The sequence below is a fragment of the Monomorium pharaonis genome, chromosome 8 (assembly GCF_013373865.1).
Source record: "Monomorium pharaonis isolate MP-MQ-018 chromosome 8, ASM1337386v2, whole genome shotgun sequence".
Lineage (NCBI taxonomy): Eukaryota > Metazoa > Arthropoda > Insecta > Hymenoptera > Formicidae > Monomorium > Monomorium pharaonis.
Genome location: NC_050474.1, coordinates 21,741,919 through 21,763,425, shown reverse-complemented (window position 1 = coordinate 21,763,425; position 21,507 = coordinate 21,741,919). Strand labels below are relative to the sequence as shown.

Genomic DNA, 21,507 nt, shown 5'->3' with positions numbered 1-21,507 from the left:
TTTTCGCCAATACATCTTGCATATAAAATTTCATATATTTACACACAGTAGCGAAATAAATTGACAGAAGTACTATTGCATTATTCTTTACACGATTTCCATCTATTCTCTCCGTTCAAAGAGTCAACGCTACATTTCCGCGAGTGGCAATTATCGATCAAACGCGTGCACGCGTCTCCCTTACAAATGTACATTACCCTATCTATTCACCGCTCTAAAGATTCGCGCAGGCGCTCGTTCGGACATAGTTCTAACAGGTGCACCGTTCGACGTAGGCAGTGCATCGTGCGCCTCCACAAAGGAACCATGACGTATTCCGAACATGTGATGACAAGAAGCATCGAACTCCCTTACGAAAGCGATTACAGTCTTCAATTGGCCCGTTGGTTTTTAATACCAATCGGCGCGTGGCCGCGAATGTGCACGGCGACGAGAGTGGAAAGATTCTCTTCGCACGTGCACGTTTTAGCATGCACGTCTCTAATAGCGATCATCATGGTGCCGTGTCTGTTATACGTGTCGCTGGAGGAGAAAGATATCGAGATCAAATTGAGCGTAATGGGTCCGCTGAGCCACTGGATCATGAATATGATCAATTATTGTCTGCTCGTCACGCGCAGTGACGACATCCGCGAATGCGTTCTGCACATGGAGACGGACTGGCGGCACGTTCGCAAAATCGAGGATCGTCAGGTAATGATGCGACAGGCCAGGATCGGCCGTTTCGTCGCCGGATTCTGCGCAGTGTTCATGCAGAGCGGCACATTCCTCTTCGTCATAGCAAAATCGCTGTCAACCGTCACCGTTATCGTCGGCAACGAAACCCTCTCGGTGCATCCGATGACCTGCCCATTTTACAATAAATTAATTGACACGAGATTTAGCCCCGCAAACGAAATCATGATGATTGTCGAATGGCTATCGTGTTTTATAGTGAATTCTGTTACTGTGGGCGCTTGCAGTCTCGACGCGATCTTTGCGATGCATGCGTATGGTCAGCTAAACATGTTGTTTTTGTGGTTAAATAAACTCGTCGTTGACGAAGATAAGACAGATGAATGCGTCGAGCAAAAGTTGGCTATTATTGTGGAGCATCACTTGAGGGTACTGAGGTATTTCGTTTCAATGTTGTATTTTTCGTATTAAATCAATATTCACATGAATAATGTACAATATCAGTTTTGCATAAGCTTGTACTTCTTTTTGTGTAAATACAAAAAAAAATATTTTAAGCGCATTATAGTCACATATACATTACAGTTTTATATCGCGCATAGAAACCGTTATGCGATATATCTGTCTCGTAGAATTGGTGGGATGTACGATGAATATGTGTTTACTTGCATATTATTTTATTACGGTACGCTAAAAAACATGAAAGGTGAATATATGATATAGTTGTATTCCATAGTTATGTTCTATAGTTTTTTTACTTATATAATCGGGTTTAATTAGTTTTTAATATAAGAATAATTGGAAAAAGATTATCTTTTTATTATTGTTTAATCTTAAACTTTTGTTTTACAGAATATGGACTCATTTGATGCGGCAAAGTCAACGTCATATGTCATTATATATTTATCTATGGCTTTCAATATTTTTATATTTTGTTACATCGGTGAGATTCTTACAGAACAGGTAATAAAAAAGATTTAAAAATACTTGATCACCTAAATTAATTTAATAATCATCTACATTTAACTTTCGCGCATTTTATAATATTTTTTAAAATATTTTTTACATTTCCGGATGTCAATAAAACATAAAGTTTAAATTTATTAGTGCAAAAATGTCGGTGAAAGAGCCTACATGATTAATTGGTACAAATTACCGCACAAAACTGCCCTTGGACTTATTTTGATAATAGCACGATCGAATAACGTTATCAAGATGACAGCTGGAAAATTATTTCATTTGTCTATCGCAACTTTCGGTGATGTAAGTAGTATATATGTTACTTTAACAAGAACTGTGTTAATAAAAATTTGATATATATTCTATTTACTTTATAATTATTCATCAAAATTATTATATATATTAGTGTCCCTATACCTACATTTTTCCGTTTACGTTAATATATCATTTTGAATTTACTTTAACTAATTTTGAAAATTTCCGGAAATTAATTTATACCGTAAATAGGAAGGAAGACGTTCCTGTTTCAGGTAATTAAAACTTCCGTGGTGTATTTGAACATGTTACGAACGATGAGAACCGTTGCGTGAACTATAATAAATTATAAAATGTAAGAAATATATTTTGTATAAATCTAATAGTACATGTGATAGTAAAAAGTATTTAATAAATAAAAAATACACTAAGCACAGTACAATTTTTATAATTACGCTATTTAAAAGTTCAACATTATCATCCAAAACAACTTTCCTAAAATTAAACATTATAATTCAATACGAACAAAAATATATCGATTCATGAGTACGATATATTAAATACCTTTTAGATGAAACCGAATATGCTTTTCACCAATACATCTTGCATGTAAAATCTCATATATTTACACGCAGTAGCGAAAGAAATTGAGTAATTTTGCATTATTCGTTATGCAGAAGTAATATTGCATTAGTCTTTACACGATTTCCATCTATTCTCTCCGTTCAAAGAGTCCGCGAGTGGCAATTATCGATCAAACGCGTGCACGCGTCTCCCTTGCAAATGTATGTATGTACACATCACCCTATCCGTTCACCGCTCTAAGATTCGCGCAGGCGCTCGTTCGGACATAGTTCTAACAGGTGCACCGTTCGCTGTAAACAGTGCATCGTGCGCCTCCACAAAGGAACCATGACGTATTCCGAACATGTGATGACAAGCATCGAGCTCCCTTACGCAAGCGATTACAGTCTTCAATTGGCCCGTTGGTTTTTAACACCAATCGGCGCGTGGCCGCGAATGTACACGGCGACGAGAGTGGAAAGATTCTCTTCACACGTGCACGTTTTAGCGTGCTGGTCTGTAATAGCGATGATCACGGTGTCGTGTGTGTTATACGTGTCGCTGGAGGAGAAAGATATCGACATCAAATTGAGTGTAATGGGTCCGCTGAGCCACTGGATCGTGAGTACGATCAATTATTGTCTGCTCGTCACGCGCGGTGATGACATCCGCGAATGCGTTCTGCACATGGAGACGGATTGGCGGCACGTTCGCAAGATCGAGGATCGTCAGGTAATGATGCGACAGGCCAGGATCGGCCGTTTTGTTGCCGGATTCTGTGCAATGTTTATGCAGAGCGGCACATTCCTCTTCGTCATAGCAAAATCGCTGTCAACCGTCACCGTTATCGTCGGCAATGAAACCCTCTCGGTGCATCCGATGAGCTGCCCATTTTACAAGAAATTAATTGACACGAGATTTAGCCCCGCGAACGAAATCATGATGATTGTCGAATGGCTATCGTGTTTTATAGTGAATTCTGTTACTGTGGGCGCTTGTAGTCTTGACGCGATCTTTGCGATGCATGCGTGTGGTCAGCTAAACATGTTGTTTCTGTCGTTAAATAAACTTGTTGACGAAGATAAGAGAGATGAATGCGTCGGGCAAAAGCTGGCTATTGTTGTACAGCATCACTTAAGGGTACTGAGGTATTTCGTTTCAATGTTGCATTTTTCGTATTAAACCAATATTCACATGAATAATGTATAATATCAGTTTTGCATAAGCTTGTTTTTCTTTTTGTGTAAATACAAAAAAAATATTTTAAGCGTATTATAATCGCATATACATTACAGTTTTATATCGCGCATAGAAGCCGTTATGCGATATATCTGTCTCGTAGAATTGCTGGGATGTACGATGAATATGTGTTTACTTGCATATTATTTTATTACGGTACGCTAAAACATGAAAGATGAATATGTGATATAGTTATATTCAATAGTTCTCTTCCATAGTTTTTTTACTTATATAATCAGGTTTAATTAGTGTTTAATATAATTAAAAAAAGATTATCTCTTTATTTTTGTTTCATCTTAAACTTTTGTTTTACAGACTATGGACTCATTTGATGCGGCAAAGTCAACGTCATATGTCATGATATATTTATCTAAGGCTTTCAATATTTTTATATATTGTTACTTCGGTGATATGCTCACAGAACAGGTAATTAAAAGGAGTTAAAAATACTTGATTACCTAAATTAATTTAATAATCATCTACATTTAATTTTCATATTTTTAAAAATATTTTTTACATTTGCGGATGTCAATAAAACATAAAGTTTAAATTTATTAGTGCAAAAATGTCGGTGAAAAAGCCTATATGATTAATTGGTACGAATTACCGCACAAAACTACCCTTGGACTTATTTTGATGATAGTACGATCGAGTAACGTTATCAAAATGACAGCTGGAAAATTATTTCATTTGTCTATCGCAACTTTCGGTGATGTAAGTAGTATATATGTTACTTTTATAACAAGAACTGTTAATAAAAATTTGATATATATTCTATTTACTTTATAATTGTTCATCAAAATTATTATTAATGTCTCTATACCTACATTTTTCCGTTTATGTTAATATATCATTTTGAATTTACTTTAACTAATTTTGAAAATTTCCGGACATGAATTTATACCGTAAATAAGAAGGAAGATGTTCCTGTTTCAGGCAATTAAAACTTCCATGGTGTATTTGAACATGTTACGAACGATGAGAACCGTTGCGTGAACTATATTAAATTAGAAAACGTAAGAAATATATTTTGTATAAATCTAATAGTACATGTGATAGTAAAAAATATTTAATAAATAGAAATTACACCAAGCACAGTTTTTATAATTATGTTATTTAAAAGTTCAACAAAGTTGTCATTCGAGACAATTTTCCTAAAATTAAAGATTATAATTTAATATGAACGAAAAACAAATATATCGATTTATGAGTATAATATATACTTGATTAGATGAAGCCGAAGCTGCTTTGCATTAATTGCATATAAAATCTCATATATTTACACACTATATGGCAAAAGAAAATTTTCAGAAGTAATATTGCACCATTCTTTACACGATTTCCATGCATTCTCTCCATTCAAATGGTCAACGCTATATTTCCGCGAGCGGCAATTATCGATCAGATGCGTGTGCGTCTCCGTAAAGAAGCATATATCATCCTGCCCGTTCACCAAACCGCTTTAGACATTCGCGCACGCGCCCATTCAAACGTAACTCTAGCCGGTGCACCGTTCGACACAGTCAGTGCATCGTGCGCCACCGCGAAGCGATCATGACGTACTCCGAGCGTGTATTAACGAACATCAAATTCACATACAAAAGCAATAACGATTATAGTCTTCAGCTTACCCGTTGGTTTCTAATGCCGATCGCAGCCTGGCCACGACCGACCGCGACAACGACGGTGGAGAGGATCTCTCTACAAGCGCAAGTTCTCGCTTGCTCATCTCTGATAGCGGTCGTCATGATACCATGCATATTGTACGTATCACTGGAAGAGAAAGACGTTCAGATCAAGTTGAGCGTGATGGGTCCGCTAAGTCATTGGATTATGGGAACAATTAATTACTGGCTACTCCTTACGCGAAGCGATGACATTCGCGAATGCGTGCAACACATGGAGATGGATTGGAGGCTGGTTCGTAGAACCGATGATCAAGACGTGATGCTGCGATACGCGAAGATCGGTCGCTTCGTCGCAGGATTCTGCGCGGTGTTCATGCAGAGCGGGACGTTTCTCTTCGTCGTGGCTAAAGCAATGACATCCATAACTATCATCGTCGGCAACGAGACTACGTCGATGCACCCAATGACCTGCCCGATATACAGCAAGTTTATCGACACGAGATTCAGCCCCACGAATGAAATCATGCTATTTGTGGAATTGTTGTCTTGCTTCATAGTGAACTCGATTACAGTGGGAGCTTGCAGCCTCGCGGCTGTTTTCGCGATGCACGCTTACGGCCAACTGAGCATGCTATTCTCGTGGCTGAACAATCTTGTCGAAGATGAAAAAAAGGCAAATAAACTTGTTGAACGGAAGCTAGCCACGATCGTGGAGCATCATTTAAGAGCGCTAAGGTATTCCTTTAAATATCGAGATTCGATCATGCGCATTCTCAACATGCAAGACACATTCAATCACATATCAGACGTTTTTATAATCGGCAATAAGATATTGTTATTTTCAAATTTTGTATTAGGATTATAGATGTAACAAATTCGAACAAATATTAAATTGTGATCATTGTGTACGTGTTTCAGTTTTATATCACGCATAGAGAATATCATGCAAAACATCTGTCTTGTGGAATTGGTGGGATGCACGTTAAATATGTGTTTACTTGCATATTATTCTATTACGGTATGCTAAAGACCTAAAAAGGTGAATATATGTTACTAGTAGTATCTTTTAAATTATTTATAAGATGATAAACCTAATTTCTGATTTTTTTAGAATTGGAGTGATTTTGATGCAGCAAAAATAACATCGTATATTATCGTATACGTATCAATGGCTTTCAATATTTTTATATTTTGTTACATTGGCGAGATTCTCACGGAACAGGTAATTCTTCGAAATTATGATAAATATTTAAAAACATTCAAATTAAATATATTACATTTAATTATTACATTTTTGATAAATCATTGCTTATAATAAATCGTTAAAGGTTTGTACCTTTTATAATGTTTCTTTATTTGTATTTACATTTATTTTATAAAATATAAAAAAATTTATAAAAAGCTTTAGAATATTTACGTTAATTTTTTTATTAGTGCAAAAAAGTTGGTGAAAAGGCATATATGATTAATTGGTATGAATTACCGCACAAAACTGCCCTTGGTCTTGTTTTAATAATAGCGCGATCGAGTAACGTTATCAAGATAACCGCTGGAAAATTATTTCAATTGTCTATTGCAACTTTTGGTGATGTAAGTAAAACGTATATTTTATTTATCATGACATTGTAATAAAATTTTAATACATTTTTTTTACAAATTATTGTGAAATTTTTCTTCACATATTTTTCCTTCTATTTTATAATATTGTGAGAAATAATTACACATTAAAATATTTTAATACTTCAATTTTCAAATGTAATTAATTGTATCGTAAATAGGAAGGAAGACTTTGTTGTTTCAGGTAATTAAAACTTCTGTGGTATATTTGAATATATTAAGAACGATGACTCATGCCACGTAAGGTACATTAAATTAGTAAACATATATCAACAAATATATTTTGTATAGAACTCAAATGTGATATAATAGAAAAATAGAAGAGATATATTTAATAAATAAAAAAAGCTACAAACATATATACTAAATTATTTAAAGGCACAGGATAGTGTCACGTCTTATTCAATTATTCTTAAATGTTTTTTTAGAAGAAAGAGAGAATTTAAATGGTTTTTTTTTAGAAAGAGAGAAAAAAGAAATTATGAAAAAGTATAATTTCTTTAAAACTATTGCTATTTCTCCACAAGAAAATATTTTCGCTTTTAATTAATATCTGAAAAAAAATAAAATAATGATGATTAAAGTTTATAGATCTATCTAAATTATACATAAAAATATCACCATCCCTCATCTTAATTAACAATAAATTAATACTTTCCCGAGTACGTTTATAACAGTCAATTCCATTGCGAGAGACACCTTCTCTGGTATAGCGTACTCTATGAATATCGATTGACTGACGAGACGCACAGATATCCTCTTATTACCTCTTATTACATTACCATAAAGTGCTCGCTGGCGCAGGCGCCACTTCCTGTCACTGCACGCGTGTCCATCAATCGATTCAGTATCATTCGCGCATTCCGCGAGCAATCATGAACGCCAGTGAATCTGTCAGGCCGCATCAAGATGCGAGCGATTACAGTATTCAATTGAATCGTTGGTTTCTAAAACCAGTGGGCGCTTGGCCAAGTTCAGCTTCGACGACAATCAGAGAAAAGGTGATTTCGACGATACTGATAATCATCTGCTACTCTCTGATAAGCTTCACGGTCGTACCCTGCATCCTGAACATCTTGTTCGAAGAGACTGACGTGTATAAAAAATTAAAAGCAATAGGTCCGTTAAGCCACTGGTGCATGGGAGGTATGAATTATTTCTCCCTGCTGTTTCGCAACCGTGACATACGTCGTTGCGTACAGCACATGAAAACCGATTGGCGAACGGTGACGGAGAGTAAGGATCGACAAGTGATGCTCAAATACGCCAAAGCCGGCCGTTTAGTCGCCGGGTTGTGCGCAATTTTTATGCACGGCGGTGTATTCTCACACAGCGTTCTGCAGGGCACTACACCGACGTTCGAATGTATCGGTAACATGAGCGTGTCGGTGCTCGTGTTACCGTGTCCTTCGTTCAGCAAGTTTGTGGATGCTACGCAGAGCCCGGCGGGCGAGATCGCGTTAACGCTACAACTTATCTCAAGTATCGTCGTTAATTCCGTCACAGTCGGCGCCTGCAGTCTCGCAGCTGTGTTTGCGATGCACGCGTGCGGCCAGTTGAATGTGTTGATGAGGTGGCTAGACCAACTGGACGATCGAAAACAGCAAGATTCGGTGCAGAAGCGATTGGCGATCATTGTAGAGCACCATCTGAGAGTATTAAGGTAATATTGACATTAATTTAAAAAGTGCGTGTTGCTGTACCGATAATCAAAAATAAATTTTCTGTATTTCAACGTATCTTTAATGATTTTTATGACAATACATATAATTCCTTTTATATCACTCTATTCTCCCTTTCCTTTTTTTTAAATAATATAATTCATTTTATATAAAAAGAATATATGGATATAAATATATGGTTATAATTTTTATCATTTGCAGTTTCGTGGCACAAATGGAAGCACTTTTGAATCAGATATGTTTTGTGGAATTGCTAGGATGTACATTTAACTTATGTATGCTTGGATATTATGTCATTACGGTACGCTAAAAAATTAAAAAGGTGAATATATACTTAAGGCATCGGTATTGTGCGACTTTTAAAATAATTTACATAACGAAAGATGCACATACAAAAAGAAATTAATCATAGAAATAGTATTTATCCATATCATTATTTAGAATTATATTTTTCATAATAATAATCATAAATTATCGTGGCATATTATCTAAAAAATTTCAGGGATGGAATGTGATAGAGAAAAAAACATCAATAGCTTATATGATCATATATATATCCATGAGTTTCAATATTTTTATATTCTGTTACATTGGCGAGATAGTCACCGAACAGGTAAAATATAAATCATGCAGTAAAATTTGGAATATTATACAAGCATTTTTTAATTTAAAAAAGCTAATATATGCCATTATAACAATCGTTTCATATTATGAATTCATATTATGAAATCAATAAATTAATAGTGCAAACAAGTAGGTGAAACAGTCTACATGACTAACTGGTATCATTTGCCTCATAAAACGGCTCGTGGTCTGATTTTAATTATTTCTCGTTCGAGTAACGTAATCAAATTAACTGCAGGAAAATTAGTTCATCTTTCTATTTCAACTTTCGGTGATGTAAGTATATGAAAATATAAATGTTGTTTTATACAGCATAATACATTTATAAAATATTTTAGGTGATGAAAACCTCCATGGTATACCTAAATATGCTGCGGACTATGACAGCTTCTTAAATAATAAAAGTTACACCATTTTGTTACGGAGCGTTAGCAAATTCTAGTTACCACTGCAACTTTAAATTATATTTGAATAAACATGTAAATTGTCAATAAAATAAAAACATTTATATTATTTAAAATTTGTTTTCTAAAGTCTGAAAATAATGACAAGTAAAATAATTTTGAAGATAATGACAAATAAAAATTATTCTTAAAAAACAAGTCGGCACTGAAGAAAGAAGCAAAACAAAATTAATTAATGTTTTCTTATAATGCACAAGTTTATTTCAAATACTTCTAATATTAATCATATATTTATAATCCTGTTTTCAATTTTTGTATAAGAATTATGTATATATATTTAATAAATCTAAGAAGAGATTTTTTTTAAGTTAAAAGTAAAAAATGACGCAATATATTGCTAATATCTTTTATATAAAACAAATGTATATCATATAATAAAAAGAAATAAAAGATATATTTCTCTCTTTATAATAAACTGCAAAAATACGTAAAATAATATTATTTAAAAGAAAGCACGCAATAATGCAGCGTTTTATTTGACAGAAAATTATTCTTAATATTAAAAATGCTTTTTATGCAAGAAAAGAGATTATAAAATATATGTTAAAAAATGTTGCTTATTTCAAAACTACAACTATTAGAAAAGTAACTATTTCAATGGTATAATCATCTGCTCCTCCTTGATAGCTTATAGCTTATACTATCATACCCTGTATCCTAAATATTCTGTTCGAAGAAAAGAACATGCAGAAAAATATAATAGCTGTAGATCCAATAAGTCACTGTATCATAGACGGCTTAAATTATTTTTTCTACTGTCTCACAGTTACGACATACAACATTGCTTGCAACATATAAAGACCGATTAGTGGACAGTGATGGATAGCGAGAACCGGCAAGTAATGTTAAGTGTAATACCCTAAAGTCGGTCGTTTCGTTGTCGGAATATGCGCAATTTTTATGCATGGTAGAGTATTCTCTTACTCCATGCTGACGGGCACCTCCTCGACAATCGAATATATCGACAATGTGAGTGTGTCAGTGCTATGCTACCATGTACAACATACACAAAGTTCGTGGACACCACGCAGAGCTCGGCATTCGAAATCCCGTTAGTGCTGCAATTCATCTCCATCTTCGTCACTTTCATCAGGGTCAGCAGTTAAATATGCTGATGAGATAGCTGGACCAGATAGACGATCGAAAGTAGAAAAACACGGTGAAATGTCGATTGACGATCATTGTGAAGCAGCATCTAAAGATATTAAGGTAATGTTGACATCAATTTGAAATCCATGTTTCATACATCAGAAATAAAATTTATATATTTTAATGATTTCGATTTTTATGGCAATCCAATAATATTTATGCAATAATTTATTTTAGCTCTGTTTCTCTTTCTCTCTTCTTTTTTTCCCAATATAATTCAGTTCATAAAAAGAATGATATATGTATATGATGTAAAAAAAAGATTATGTAATTTATATTACTTGTAGTTTTGTAGCACGGATAAAAACACTTTTGAATCAAATATGTTTTGTGGAATTATTAGGATCTACGTTTAACTTACATATGCTTGGATACTACGTCATCAAGGTACGGTTAAAATGTTAAAAAGGTAAATATATAATTAAGACACATTAGTATTATCCAATTTCTCGTTTAAAAAAATTGCATATATATTACAAAAAATGCACATGCAAAACTTAATAGATCACATTTATCTAATTCGTTATTTTTAATTACTTTTACAATTATTAAATTGCACTTTTAATAATAATATTATATCATACATTATCTTAGCATGTCTGAAATTTTTCAGAGATGGAATGTAATAGAGAGAAAAATGTCAATATCTTATGTATAAATCACATATATATAAGCATGGCTTTCAACATTTTTATATTCCGTTACAATTAGTGATATAACAGAACAAATAAATTATATAATAAAAATATCATAATCACTTTTCATCTTAAATAATAATAAATTATAATATTTTCGCAAGTGCGCGTATATCGCAGTTAATTCTTCTGCGAGAGACTCTCCCTTACTCCCTTAAGGGTATAGTGCAGCGTATTTCTCAAGTATCGATCGACTAACGAGACACACAAATATCCTGTTGTTACTTATTACGTTACTAAGATACTCGCTGGCGCAGGCGCTACTTCCTGTCAAGTGAGCGCGTGTCTAACAGTCGACTCAGTAGTATCCGCGCGTTTCGCGAGCAATCATGGATGTCGTTGAACCTGTCAATCCACACAAGAACGCGAGCGATTACAGTCTTCAATATAATCGTTGGATCCTGAAGCCGATGGGCGCGTGGCCAAGTTCAGACTCAAAGAAAGTGCCACTGAAAGAAAAAGTGATTTCAACGATATTAGCAATCACCTGCTACTCCCTGATAGCATACGCGGTCATTCCCTGTATTCTGAACATCTTGTTCGAAGAGACTGACATGCAGAAAAAAATAACAGCAGTGGGTCCATTGAGTCACTGGAGCATAGGCGCTACGAATTATTTCCTTCTGCTTTTCCGCAGCCGCGACATAGGTCGTTGTTTACAGCATATGAAGAACGATTGGCGATCGGTGACAGAGAGTGAGGATCAACGAGAAATGCTGAGATACGCTAAAGTCGGCCGTTTTGTCGTCGGGCTATGCGCAGTTGTTATGCCTGGCGGAGTAGTTACGCACACGCTACTGACCGGTACCATGCAGACAATCAAATATATCGGCAACGAAAGCGTGTTAGTGTACATGTTACCGTGCCCCTCGTATAGCAAGTTCATAGACACCTCGCATAGCCCGGCGTTCGAAATTACATTATTGCTACAGCTCATCTCAAGTATTATCGTCACTTTCATCAGGGTTGGCGCCTGTAGCCTCGCAGCGGTATTGGCGACGCACGCGTGCGGTCAGCTGAGTATGCTGATGAGATGGCTGAATCAGCTGGACGATCGGAAACAACAAAATACAGTGCGACGTCGATTAGCGATTATTGTGGAGCACCACTTGAGAGTACTCAGGTAATACCAACGTAAATTTTAAAAATTAACATTTCTATGTACTTTTGAGAGATGTCCCAGAGATTTCAAAGTATTGTTTTTTTAATAAAATTATGTGACTTTTATAATACAATATAATCCTTCTATTTGTGCTGTATATAAAAGTATTAAATTAGAATTATTGAAGGACAAATTATTTATGAAATATTTTATATTTTATTTCGACATATTTTGATATGAAAGATAAAATATTTAAAAAATTTTTTAGCAACATTGTAGGTCGAAACTTTTTTACACACTTGCAGAATATTAAAAAGAATGATATTTAGAAAATCGTAATTCCATTAAAAACCAAAAGTGACATTAAAAGTTTCACTTCATTTATTAAAAATATGTGCTTATTATAATATCTTCCAATAATTTTGATATATATATATATATATATATATATATATATATAATAGATAAATCTTCCCGTATTTCTAATCGTATCCGAAAAAAACGTGATAAATTTCTTACCCGATTACATTGTTAAAACATATGTAAAAAATAATTGTAATCTACATTATTTGCAGCTTTGTGGCGCGGATGGAAGCACTATTGAATCAGATATGTTTTGTGGAAGTGCTAGGATGTACGTTAGACTTATGTATGCTCGGATATTACATCATTACGGTATGCTAAAAAGTTAAAAAGGTGAATATGTATATTAAGAGTTAAAAAAAAGTGAATATGTAATTAAGATACATCGACATTGTGCGATTGTTTATTTTAAAATTAACTACAAAAGCTATGAAAGTCGCACAAAATATTCACAATAACCAACACAATAATCACTTTTAATGTCACTTTATTATATATAATCATCATAATACAATAACCAACATTTTTCAGGGATGGAATGTAATGGAAAGAAAACTGTTAATATCTTATGTAATCATATATATAGGCATGGTTTTCAATATTTTTATATTGTGTTACATTGGCGAAATAGTCACAGAACAGGTAAAATATATGTTATAAAGCTCAAATTTTATAGAGTAGTGTTATTAATAAATATTCAGAAATTTAAAGATAAATATGCATATGAGATTTACTATATTATAAAATAAATAATTTAATAGTGTAAACAAGTAGGTGAAACAACCTATATGACTAACTGGTATCATTTGCCTCATACAACGGCTCGTGATCTGATTTTAATTATTTCCCGATCGAGTAACGTGATCAAATTAACTGCAGGAAAACTAGTTCACCTATCCATTACAACTTTCGGTGATGTAAGTGCACGAAAATATATATCGTGTCAGTCATGTCAATATAATTAATATATTTACGAAACATTTTAGGTGATGAAAACCTCCATGGTATACCTAAACATGCTTCGGACTATGACGGCTTCTTAGACAATACACCAATTGTACAAAGCGTTAGCAAATTCTCTAGTTATCACTATAACTTCAATATATTTGAATAATTATATAAACTACTAATAAAATAAAATAAAATGCAAGACATCTATTATCTAAAGTATTGCATCTTTGTTTCCTAAATCATAAAAATACAATAAAATAAAAATTATTCAATAAAAATAAGAATATATCAGTATCACCAATAAAAAACGGGAAAAAATAGAGAAAACATTGACTGATTGAAATGTACATGTATTTTTAATATTTCTAAAATATTAACCATCTATTTACTAAACAAATTATTATAATTCTTTAATATAATCATCCTCTATTTTAATATATTTTTTATAACAATGAATTAACTTTTTAATAAAAAAAACTATATTGTATAAAATATATATTCCATAAACCTATTAAATGGAAAGCGATGCAAGATAAAAAAAATTAAAAATTCATTGTCGCTTTAAAAAAAAGCGTAAGAGCTAGATTACATTCTGTGAAGAGTACGAAGAAAGGAGATGATTTTTTTAAAGCATCTGCTTTCTTCATACTCCTCACAGAATGTAATCTCTCTTGACAAACTAAGCAAGCTTGTTGTAAAAAAACGATATCTTTTTAAATGCAATTCAATAATTTCTTCCAATAATTTTAAAAGCAGATTCAATCTTTTATATTTTTATGTGAAGATAAGCATTATGAAACTTTCGATTTGAAAAGATTCCGATGTAATAAAAATTTAATATTCTACCGGCCAAAAGCCAATTAGTTTTAGATTTTTTAACCATAACTTTTCTTTAAGTAAATCAAATAAATTCAACATTTTTCAATAAAACTTGTATTAGATACATTTTATATGTGTGATGAGGTTTGACAAAATATTTATTGTAAAATGTTAAATCCATTTGATTTATTAAAATAAAAATTATGCTAAAAAAATCTAAAGGTTATATACTTTTGATCGGTATATTATACTTTGTGTTCTTTTATATTTTTCTTAATGTAAAATTAACAAAATTTCATTTTGATCACAATAAATCTTAATTTTATATCGATTTAGTTTAATACAAACATATCGGAAAAATGGCACACTATTGTTTGTTTCTGAAATTCATATTCATATCGTATACATTATAATCATACACAAATATTCATTCTTGAGACTCATTGTTAAACTTTGCTAACACAAATTAACATCACTTGAATTACACCAACTTTTTCGTATAGACAGCTTTTCACGTCACATTTACAATTATATATAATTTGCCATATTATCAGCCAGATCATGTAACAAGAGCGATGCCAAAAAACCAAAGTTTCCCACTCTGATCCAATAATTTTCTGATTTTTATAACATATCTATTTACAAAGTCACATTTTATAAAATTTTTTCATTTTAAAACTAATTTATTTTATTAATCAATACAAACAACAGGGTTAAAATATATCGTCAAACAAGAAAAATCTGGTAAGTAAAAGCACATTTAATGTCACTTCCAAGAAACTATCCACTCCGTACGACACGCGATGTGTCTCTCAGACATCTGACAATAGAAACTCTCGACGAACAATCATATCGATTGAATATATGTCCCTTTCAAAGTAATTTTAATGTTAGACCGTTCACCAAACTCTTCCGAAGGTTGGCGCAAGCGCCTTTCCATTTTCCGGCACGATGATTTGCCCATCCGTGGCAGTGTATTGTGCGCTTTCATACAGTGATCATGTCAAATTCAAACTATGCAACAGAAAATGGTCCAAAGAAATATAACGATTACAGTTTACAATTAAATCGATGGTTCCTCAAACCAATCGGTGCATGGCCACAAATAAATGCTTCTAACTCAATATGGAAATTCTTTATATTAATACAAATTTTTACTTGTTCGAGTTTGGTAGCAGTAATAACGGTACCATGTTTATTACATGTATTATTTGAGAAAGTCAACATCAATGCAAAATTGAATGCCTTAGGGCCACTGATTCACAGGATAATGGGATCAATAAATTACTGGGTGCTGCTGAAGTACAGCGGTGACATTCGTGAATTAATACAACACATGGAAACGGATTGGCGTCTCATACATAGAACGGATAATCGTGATGTGATGTTGCAACATGCCAAGTTCGGTCGTTTCGTTACCATGATCTGTGGGGTGATCATGCTAGGTGGTTCATTGCTATTCAGCTTAGCAAGGGCGATGAAAACTGCAACAATTGTCGTCGGCAATGAAACTTTTACGACGCATCCAATGACTTGTCCAATCTACAGTAAAATCATCGACACGAGATTTAATCCTGTAAATGAAATCGCGTTAGTTCTACAATTCCTGTCAACAATCGTAGTGAGTTCCTCTACCGCCGGTGCTTGCAGTTTGGCTGCCGCCTTCGCGATACACGCCTGTGGTCAACTAAATGTATTGTACACGTGGCTACACGAACTTGTTGAAAATCAAGAGAAAGGAAAACATGTACCTGAACAAAAACTGACTGCTATCGTGGAGCATCATCTGAGAATATTGAGGTATTTCATACGCAAGTATACACAAGCAGGTTAAAACAATATGACATTCTGAAAATTTTACAAGAATTTTTTTAATTTGGAATAATTTGAATTAATCATTCAAAAATAAATATTTTCATTAAATTTAAAATTAAGCTTATTTTCTTACTCTAAATTATAACATCTATAATCATTATAATATTCATAAAAAGCATCCATTTAATGTGATAAAGATGTATAGATAATTCATTCAAAAAAAATTCAACTATGTTACATTTATATGTTTCAGTTTTATATCACGAATTGAAAGTATTATGAATACGGTTTCCCTCGTAGAATTAATGGGATGTACAATAAATATGTGTTTACTCGGATATTACACTATTGTGGTACGCTACAGACGTTAAATAATTTATTATAAATAATAACGTATTATTATGCTTAGAAAAGTATGAAAATATATTAAATGTTTCTAACTTTGATTTATATCAAGTCAAATATAATTATTCTATTACAAAACACAAAAATAATTGGCAATAAAAATTTAGACAATAAAAATAAGTCTATACTTTTAGGCTTGGGAAACGCTCGATAAAGCAAAACTAACATCTTACGCTATTATGTATTTATCGATGAGTTTTAATATTTTTATATTTTGCTACATCGGAGAAATTATTACAGAACAGGTAATATTTTGAGAATTAAAATATATTGAGACTAGTAAATATCAGGCTGTAACTTTTTTTATAATTCTGTGATTTTTTATAATTTAGCAGATACTTTGAGAAAAGAATAAAATATAGTATTCTTATATTAATATAGAAAATTCTTAAAATATCCTTACTTTTGGTAAAACTAAACATTTCCATTTTGTTTAACGTTTTGTTCTAATGTTAAAAAAAAAAACAATTCTTTTCAACATTCATAAAGGACTTAAATTTTTTGTCAATTCATTAGTGCAAATATGTCGGCGAAATGGCCTATATGACAGATTGGTATAATCTACATCACAAAACTGCACTTGGTCTTGTTTTGGTTATTCTCCGATCAAATAATGTGATTAAGATCACCGCAGGAAAGTTAATCAATTTATCTATCGCAACCTTTGGTGATGTAAGTAAGATATACATTTTTATTTTGTTAATAAAAAAATAATATAGTACATTTTCTTTATATTACATTAATACTAAATTACTTAATACTAAATTACTAAAACTTAATAATAAATTACGATTATCTTATAAAAATTGAAATAAGCAATTAAATTATCTATTATTTTTAAAACATATTAAACCTAACTATTTGCAAATGTAATTTAGAATTTTTTAATTATACTATATCTATAACTCATAATTTATATATTATAGTATTTTGTATTTGCATTGCATACAAAAAAAGTATATGTTATTTCAGGTAATTAAAACTTCCATGGTATATTTAAATCTTTTACGAACAGTAACAATGTAAGATATAATAAGTGTAAAAATGTCGAAAATATATATTTTATATAGAACAAAAAATAAGATAATATATCTTCCTTAAATAAAAATTTATAATAAATAATTATTAAAATAATTAAAGTAATTATATATATATGTATGTATGTATGTATGTATATGAACACATAAAGATACTTGAGCGATTCACTTGAAAAGCAATTCACTTGATAATATACCCGGCAATAAAATTATTTTTCAAATTTATTCAATATAATAAGTGCCAGAATTTTAGCAATCTTTGATGTTACTTTTTGTTACGGTATGTATGTCATACACTGGCATAATAAAAAATATATATTGTTGAAAAGATAACGTCAAGAATTTTTTTGATAAAGAAAAGTGCCATTTGAGTTATTTACAGTGTTACCAGCAAAAATTGGTTTAAACAAAAAATATTAGCACGCAAATACGCGATTATAACATGCGAAAAGTTCAAAACAGAACAAAAATGGTATATGGTGTAAAAAACATTAGAAATTTTTTAAATTTATCATAAATCATAAATTTAAATACTTTTTACAGCATTTATCATTTGTGTTTCTTTCTGAGAAATTCGTACATTATTATACACAAATATTTTTTAGATTTAATCTGATTTCGCTGACATAAATTGGCACTGTAAATCAAACACCAACTTTTCCTTATAGACAGCATTTGACGTCACTTTTTCAATATAAAATTTGGTTTGTTATCTGCCAATGTTGTCAAGAGCAACACTAAAGAGTCAAGATTCTTGTATTCATCCAATAATTTTCTAATTTTTATCACACGTTTGTTTAAGAAAATTTTATGTTTAACAAAATTTCATCATTATAAAACTAACATACCTTATCAATCAATATAAAAAGCACGGCTAAAGTATATATCATCAAACAAGAAAAATCTGTGAAATAAAAGCACCTTTGATGTCACTTCTACGAATCTATCCTTACACTCCTCACGACACGCGATGTGTCTCTCAGCCATCTGACAATAGAAACTTTTACGGACAATCATATCGATTGAATATACGTCCCTTTCAAAGTAATTTTAATATTAGACTGTTCACTAAACTCTTCCATCCGCGCAAGCGCTTTTTCATTTTCCGGCACGATAAATCGCCTACCTATGCCAGTGCATCGTGCGCTTTCACGCAGTAATCATGTCAAATTCAAATTGTACGTTAAAAAGCGACCAAAAGAAATATCATGACTACAGTTTACAATTAAATCGATGGCTTCTCAAACCAATCGGTGCGTGGCCACAAATAAATTCGAGCTTAATATTGAAAATCTTTACAACAATACAAATCTTTACTTGTTCGAGTTTGGTAGCAGCAGTAACGATACCGTGTTTACTTCATGTGCTTCTCGAAAAAGAAAGCTTCAGTGCAAAATTGGATGCCATTGGGCCATTAATTCACCGGACTGTAGGTTCAATAAATTACTATATACTGGTCAATCGTAGTGCTGACATTTATAAATTAATACGACACATGGAGGTAGATTGGAGTCTTATACGCAGAATAGATAATCGTAAAATAATGGTGCAATATGCCAAGTTTGGTCGTTCCCTTACCATGATCTATGGAGTCTTCATGCAGAGCAGTACACTTTTTTTCGGCGTAGCAAAAGCAATGAAAACTGCAACTATTATTATCGGCAATGAAACTTTTACTACACGTCCACTGACATGTCCGATTTACAATAAAATCATCGACGCAAGATTTCATCCTGCAAATGAAGTCGCATTGGTTATACAATTTCTGGCAGTGTTTATATTCAGTTCTTGTACTGTCGGTGCTTGCAGTTTAGCTGCCGTTTTTGCAATACATGCTTGTGGTCAACTGAAAGTGTTGTACGCGTGGTTAAACGAACTTGTTGAAAATCAAGAAAATGGAAAACATGTAGCCGAAAAAAAACTGGCTGCTATCGTGGAGCATCATCTGAGAGTATTGAGGTATTTCATGCACAAGCATATTCAAAAATATGATCTTATAAATCCTATAAATACATCCTATAAATCTTTTCGGAAATTTTCTAAATTAATCATTAAATAATCAAGCAAAGATAGATATTTTCGTTAAAATTAAATTTTTGTTAACTTATTTTCTGTTTCTAAATTATAACAAAAAAATCATAATAAAGAGCACCGATTACGAATGACCCGTTTGTAAAAAAAAATTCTACTCTGTTACATTTGTGTTTCAGTTTTATATCACGCGTTGAAAGTATAATGAATACAGTTTCTTTCGTGGAATTAATGGAATGTACAATATGTTTGTGCTTGCTTGGATATTACACTCTTGTGGTACGCTATAGACCTCAGAAAATTTATCAAACCTTAATTTTAATTTAAGACAAGACCAATATAATGTTCTATTCCAAAACGTATAATGATATACGTTTTGGAATAGAACAGAAATAATAGATTACACAATAAAGACCGGCTTATATTTTTAGGCTTGGGAAACGTTTGATACAGCAAAAATAACATCTTACGTTATTCTGTATTTATCAATGGGTTTTAGTATTTTTATATTTTGCTACATCGGAGAAATTATCACAGAACAGGTAGTACCTCAAGAATAAAAATATAAGACCAGTAAATATCCAACTCTCAATTTTCGTAAAATTTAATCTATATATTTTAGAAAAGAGAAATATAATATTACAGAAAAATATGATTCCTAAAATATAATTGTCAATTTTGATAACAGTAATTGCTCTAATACAAATTATAAAACTTTTCATTACTCACAAAGAAACTTAAATCTTATGTCAATTTGTTAGTGTAAATATGTCGGGGAAATGGCGTACATGACAGATTGGTATAATCTACATCACAAAACTGCATTAGGTCTTGTTTTAATTATTCTTCGATCGAATAATGTAATGAAAATCACCGCAGGAAAGTTAATCCATTTATCTATCGCAACTTTCGGTGATGTAAGTACGATAGCTATACAACAATTTTATTTCATTAATAACAAAATTAATATATTACATTTTCCTAATACTATATTAACTAAAAATTATGATTATCTTGTAAGAACCTGCCTATTCAACTAGATTATCCATTATTTTTAAAATATTATATTAATTAAATGATGAATGTGATTTAAGATTTTAAATTACAATACATCTATAACTCACACATAATTAATATATTTTAATATATTGTTTTTACATTGTGTAGAAAAAAGCATACCTTGTTTCAGGTAATTAAAACATCTATAGTGTATTTAAATCTTTTACGAGTAATGGTCATGTGAAATATAGCAAGTTTAAAAAGATGGAAAATATATATTTTGTATAGAACAGATTAATATATCCTAAGAAAGAGATTTAATAAATAAAACCAGTGATTTTATGACAGAAACATGATTGTTAAATATAAAATTATTTTCAAAGTTATATATTATGTAATTTTTTATGATTTTCTTTATATGTGTTGTTATAAT

The 21,507-nt window shown here is 31.9% G+C and overlaps 7 protein-coding genes across 8 annotated transcripts; all 7 read left to right on the top strand.

Moving 5' to 3' along the window:
- The first annotated feature begins 167 nt into the window (after positions 1-167).
- Positions 168-2,240, top strand: LOC118647111. The gene is made up of 5 exons (XM_036291344.1): positions 168-1,112; positions 1,261-1,360; positions 1,528-1,638; positions 1,783-1,938; positions 2,166-2,240. Exons 1-5 carry the CDS (start codon positions 187-189, stop codon positions 2,223-2,225), a joined length of 1,353 nt encoding a protein of 450 aa, XP_036147237.1. The 5' UTR covers positions 168-186; the 3' UTR covers positions 2,226-2,240.
- A 539-nt stretch (positions 2,241-2,779) lies between these two features.
- LOC105835749 (odorant receptor 2a) lies at positions 2,780-4,719 on the top strand. 2 transcript variants are annotated; one of them, XM_028190296.2, is made up of 5 exons: positions 2,780-3,602; positions 3,750-3,849; positions 4,009-4,119; positions 4,252-4,407; positions 4,630-4,719. In XM_028190296.2, the coding sequence occupies exons 1-5, from the start codon at positions 2,803-2,805 to the stop codon at positions 4,687-4,689; spliced, it is 1,227 nt and encodes a 408-aa protein (XP_028046097.2). In that variant the 5' UTR covers positions 2,780-2,802; the 3' UTR covers positions 4,690-4,719. The 2 variants fall into 2 exon arrangements, with proteins under 2 accessions (XP_028046097.2, XP_036147236.1); XM_036291343.1 differs by lacking the exon at positions 4,630-4,719 and having other exon boundaries at positions 4,252-4,499.
- A 510-nt stretch (positions 4,720-5,229) lies between these two features.
- On the top strand, positions 5,230-7,798 carry LOC105835754 (odorant receptor 4). Its single transcript, XM_012679282.3, has 5 exons — positions 5,230-6,056; positions 6,240-6,339; positions 6,433-6,543; positions 6,756-6,911; positions 7,123-7,798. Exons 1-5 carry the CDS (start codon positions 5,248-5,250, stop codon positions 7,180-7,182), a joined length of 1,236 nt encoding a protein of 411 aa, XP_012534736.1. The 5' UTR covers positions 5,230-5,247; the 3' UTR covers positions 7,183-7,798.
- Positions 7,799-7,813: 15 nt separating this feature from the next.
- Positions 7,814-9,764, top strand: LOC105835748 (odorant receptor 82a). Its single transcript, XM_028190291.2, has 5 exons — positions 7,814-8,601; positions 8,822-8,921; positions 9,123-9,233; positions 9,365-9,520; positions 9,583-9,764. Exons 1-5 carry the CDS (start codon positions 7,814-7,816, stop codon positions 9,637-9,639), a joined length of 1,212 nt encoding a protein of 403 aa, XP_028046092.2. The 3' UTR covers positions 9,640-9,764.
- A 353-nt stretch (positions 9,765-10,117) lies between these two features.
- LOC114253733 (odorant receptor 4) lies at positions 10,118-14,269 on the top strand. The gene is made up of 5 exons (XM_028190290.2): positions 10,118-12,675; positions 13,230-13,329; positions 13,549-13,659; positions 13,779-13,934; positions 14,004-14,269. Exons 1-5 carry the CDS (start codon positions 11,882-11,884, stop codon positions 14,058-14,060), a joined length of 1,218 nt encoding a protein of 405 aa, XP_028046091.2. The 5' UTR covers positions 10,118-11,881; the 3' UTR covers positions 14,061-14,269.
- A 718-nt stretch (positions 14,270-14,987) lies between these two features.
- On the top strand, positions 14,988-18,033 carry LOC105835765 (odorant receptor 4). Its single transcript, XM_012679298.3, has 5 exons — positions 14,988-16,587; positions 16,856-16,955; positions 17,142-17,252; positions 17,524-17,679; positions 17,980-18,033. The coding sequence occupies exons 1-5, from the start codon at positions 15,788-15,790 to the stop codon at positions 18,031-18,033; spliced, it is 1,221 nt and encodes a 406-aa protein (XP_012534752.1). The 5' UTR covers positions 14,988-15,787.
- LOC105835764 (odorant receptor 4) lies at positions 17,848-21,456 on the top strand. Its single transcript, XM_012679297.3, has 5 exons — positions 17,848-20,003; positions 20,255-20,354; positions 20,507-20,617; positions 20,837-20,992; positions 21,265-21,456. The coding sequence occupies exons 1-5, from the start codon at positions 19,207-19,209 to the stop codon at positions 21,316-21,318; spliced, it is 1,218 nt and encodes a 405-aa protein (XP_012534751.1). The 5' UTR covers positions 17,848-19,206; the 3' UTR covers positions 21,319-21,456.
- Positions 21,457-21,507: the final 51 nt, after the last annotated feature.

Bases quoted from the DNA above. Each gene is read 5' to 3' on its own strand.
- LOC105835764 (XM_012679297.3), top strand. From the start codon at position 19,207: ATGTCAAATTCAAATTGTACGTTAAAAAGCGACCAAAAGAAATATCAT. The intron at 20,004-20,254 runs GTATTTCATGCA...TTTGTGTTTCAG, and splicing joins CATCATCTGAGAGTATTGAG to TTTTATATCACGCGTTGAAA. The intron at 20,993-21,264 runs GTAAGTACGATA...ACCTTGTTTCAG, and splicing joins CTATCGCAACTTTCGGTGAT to GTAATTAAAACATCTATAGT.
- LOC105835749 (XM_036291343.1), top strand. From the start codon at position 2,803: ATGACGTATTCCGAACATGTGATGACAAGCATCGAGCTCCCTTACGCA. The intron at 3,603-3,749 runs GTATTTCGTTTC...TATACATTACAG, and splicing joins CATCACTTAAGGGTACTGAG to TTTTATATCGCGCATAGAAG. The intron at 4,120-4,251 runs GTAATTAAAAGG...TAAATTTATTAG, and splicing joins GTGATATGCTCACAGAACAG to TGCAAAAATGTCGGTGAAAA.
- LOC114253733 (XM_028190290.2), top strand. From the start codon at position 11,882: ATGGATGTCGTTGAACCTGTCAATCCACACAAGAACGCGAGCGATTAC. The intron at 12,676-13,229 runs GTAATACCAACG...CATTATTTGCAG, and splicing joins CACCACTTGAGAGTACTCAG to CTTTGTGGCGCGGATGGAAG. The intron at 13,660-13,778 runs GTAAAATATATG...ATAATTTAATAG, and splicing joins GCGAAATAGTCACAGAACAG to TGTAAACAAGTAGGTGAAAC.
- LOC105835754 (XM_012679282.3), top strand. From the start codon at position 5,248: ATGACGTACTCCGAGCGTGTATTAACGAACATCAAATTCACATACAAA. The intron at 6,340-6,432 runs GTATGCTAAAGA...TGATTTTTTTAG, and splicing joins TTGCATATTATTCTATTACG to AATTGGAGTGATTTTGATGC. The intron at 6,544-6,755 runs GTAATTCTTCGA...TTTTTTTATTAG, and splicing joins GCGAGATTCTCACGGAACAG to TGCAAAAAAGTTGGTGAAAA.
- LOC118647111 (XM_036291344.1), top strand. From the start codon at position 187: ATGTACATTACCCTATCTATTCACCGCTCTAAAGATTCGCGCAGGCGC. The intron at 1,113-1,260 runs GTATTTCGTTTC...TATACATTACAG, and splicing joins CATCACTTGAGGGTACTGAG to TTTTATATCGCGCATAGAAA. The intron at 1,639-1,782 runs GTAATAAAAAAG...TAAATTTATTAG, and splicing joins GTGAGATTCTTACAGAACAG to TGCAAAAATGTCGGTGAAAG.
- LOC105835748 (XM_028190291.2), top strand. From the start codon at position 7,814: ATGAACGCCAGTGAATCTGTCAGGCCGCATCAAGATGCGAGCGATTAC. The intron at 8,602-8,821 runs GTAATATTGACA...TATCATTTGCAG, and splicing joins CACCATCTGAGAGTATTAAG to TTTCGTGGCACAAATGGAAG. The intron at 9,521-9,582 runs GTAAGTATATGA...AAAATATTTTAG, and splicing joins CTATTTCAACTTTCGGTGAT to GTGATGAAAACCTCCATGGT.
- LOC105835765 (XM_012679298.3), top strand. From the start codon at position 15,788: ATGTCAAATTCAAACTATGCAACAGAAAATGGTCCAAAGAAATATAAC. The intron at 16,588-16,855 runs GTATTTCATACG...TATATGTTTCAG, and splicing joins CATCATCTGAGAATATTGAG to TTTTATATCACGAATTGAAA. The intron at 16,956-17,141 runs GTACGCTACAGA...CTATACTTTTAG, and splicing joins TCGGATATTACACTATTGTG to GCTTGGGAAACGCTCGATAA.